This window comes from Dendrobium catenatum, unplaced genomic scaffold (assembly GCF_001605985.2).
Source record: "Dendrobium catenatum unplaced genomic scaffold, ASM160598v2 original_scaffold_158236, whole genome shotgun sequence".
NCBI lineage: Eukaryota > Viridiplantae > Streptophyta > Magnoliopsida > Asparagales > Orchidaceae > Dendrobium > Dendrobium catenatum.
The window spans coordinates 1-912 of record NW_021476662.1 but is presented as its reverse complement, the minus strand read 5'-3'; the positions used below and the strand labels follow the sequence as shown (position 1 = coordinate 912).

The following is a 912-nucleotide window of genomic DNA, read 5'->3' as shown; positions in this document are numbered from 1 at the left end:
TTTTTCACCACCCCCTCCAACATTCATCGCCTTCCTCCGATCCCCAAGACCCTAACCCCATTATTTAAATTCATACCCTGTTCATCATCTACCATGAACATTGAGAACACTTCAGATCTACATTATGATGACAACAGACCCCTCCTTAGTCAAACCTACGACGCCTTAGAGCACCATCTCGTCACCTTCCTCTCCGACCCTTCTCACTGCAAGCCAAATTGGATCATCTACGACATCATAGGTAGAAATTGGGCTCCAGCACTAGCTTCTCGCTTTAACGTCAACTCCGCCTTTTTCAACATCTTCAGCACGGCTGCAAAAGCATTTTTAGACCGTTTCAGGATACATGATTCGCCGGAAAAGATTCCAACTGCATCAGATCTTATCCCTTTCCCAACAACAGTTACCTTTCGTCGATTTGAGGCTCTCAGGATCCGCCCCATTATTTCTAATAGAATCGATAATTCGGGCAAAGACATGATTCTTACCAGAACATTTAAGGAGTTTGAAGCCAAATGGATCGATTTGCTTGGCGAAAATTGTATCCCTGTGGGATTCCTCACTTCATCTATTGACGAGGAGGAGAGTGAGACATGGATGAGAATATCCGAATGGCTTGATAAGCAAAAGGAACAATCCGTGATCTATGTTGGTTTCGGAGCTGAGGCAATTCTTACTAGAGAGCAGATTGATGAGGTCGCATTAGGTTTAGAGAAGAGTGAATTACCGTTCCTCTGGGTTTTGCGGGTGGGATTGCCGCCGGAGGGATTTGTCGAGAGGACTGCAGAGAGAGGGTTAGTGTGGATGGATTGGGTTCCCCAGTCTCGATTGCTGGCTCATCGAGCAATCGGCGGGTTTCTGACTCACGGCGGGTGGGGTTCTGTGGTGGAAGGGATGGTGGTTGGGGCGGCG

The 912-nt window shown here is 47.5% G+C and overlaps 1 protein-coding gene across 1 annotated transcript; it reads left to right on the top strand.

The window, feature by feature from the left end:
• Positions 1–906, top strand: LOC110101414 (UDP-glycosyltransferase 91C1; the record flags this gene model as incomplete). Its single annotated transcript, XM_020829298.2, is given in 1 exon segment — positions 1–906. A coding segment is annotated over 1 exon segment (906 nt), but the record flags the coding sequence as incomplete, so codon positions are not given.
• Between the last annotated feature and the right edge of the window lie 6 nt (positions 907–912).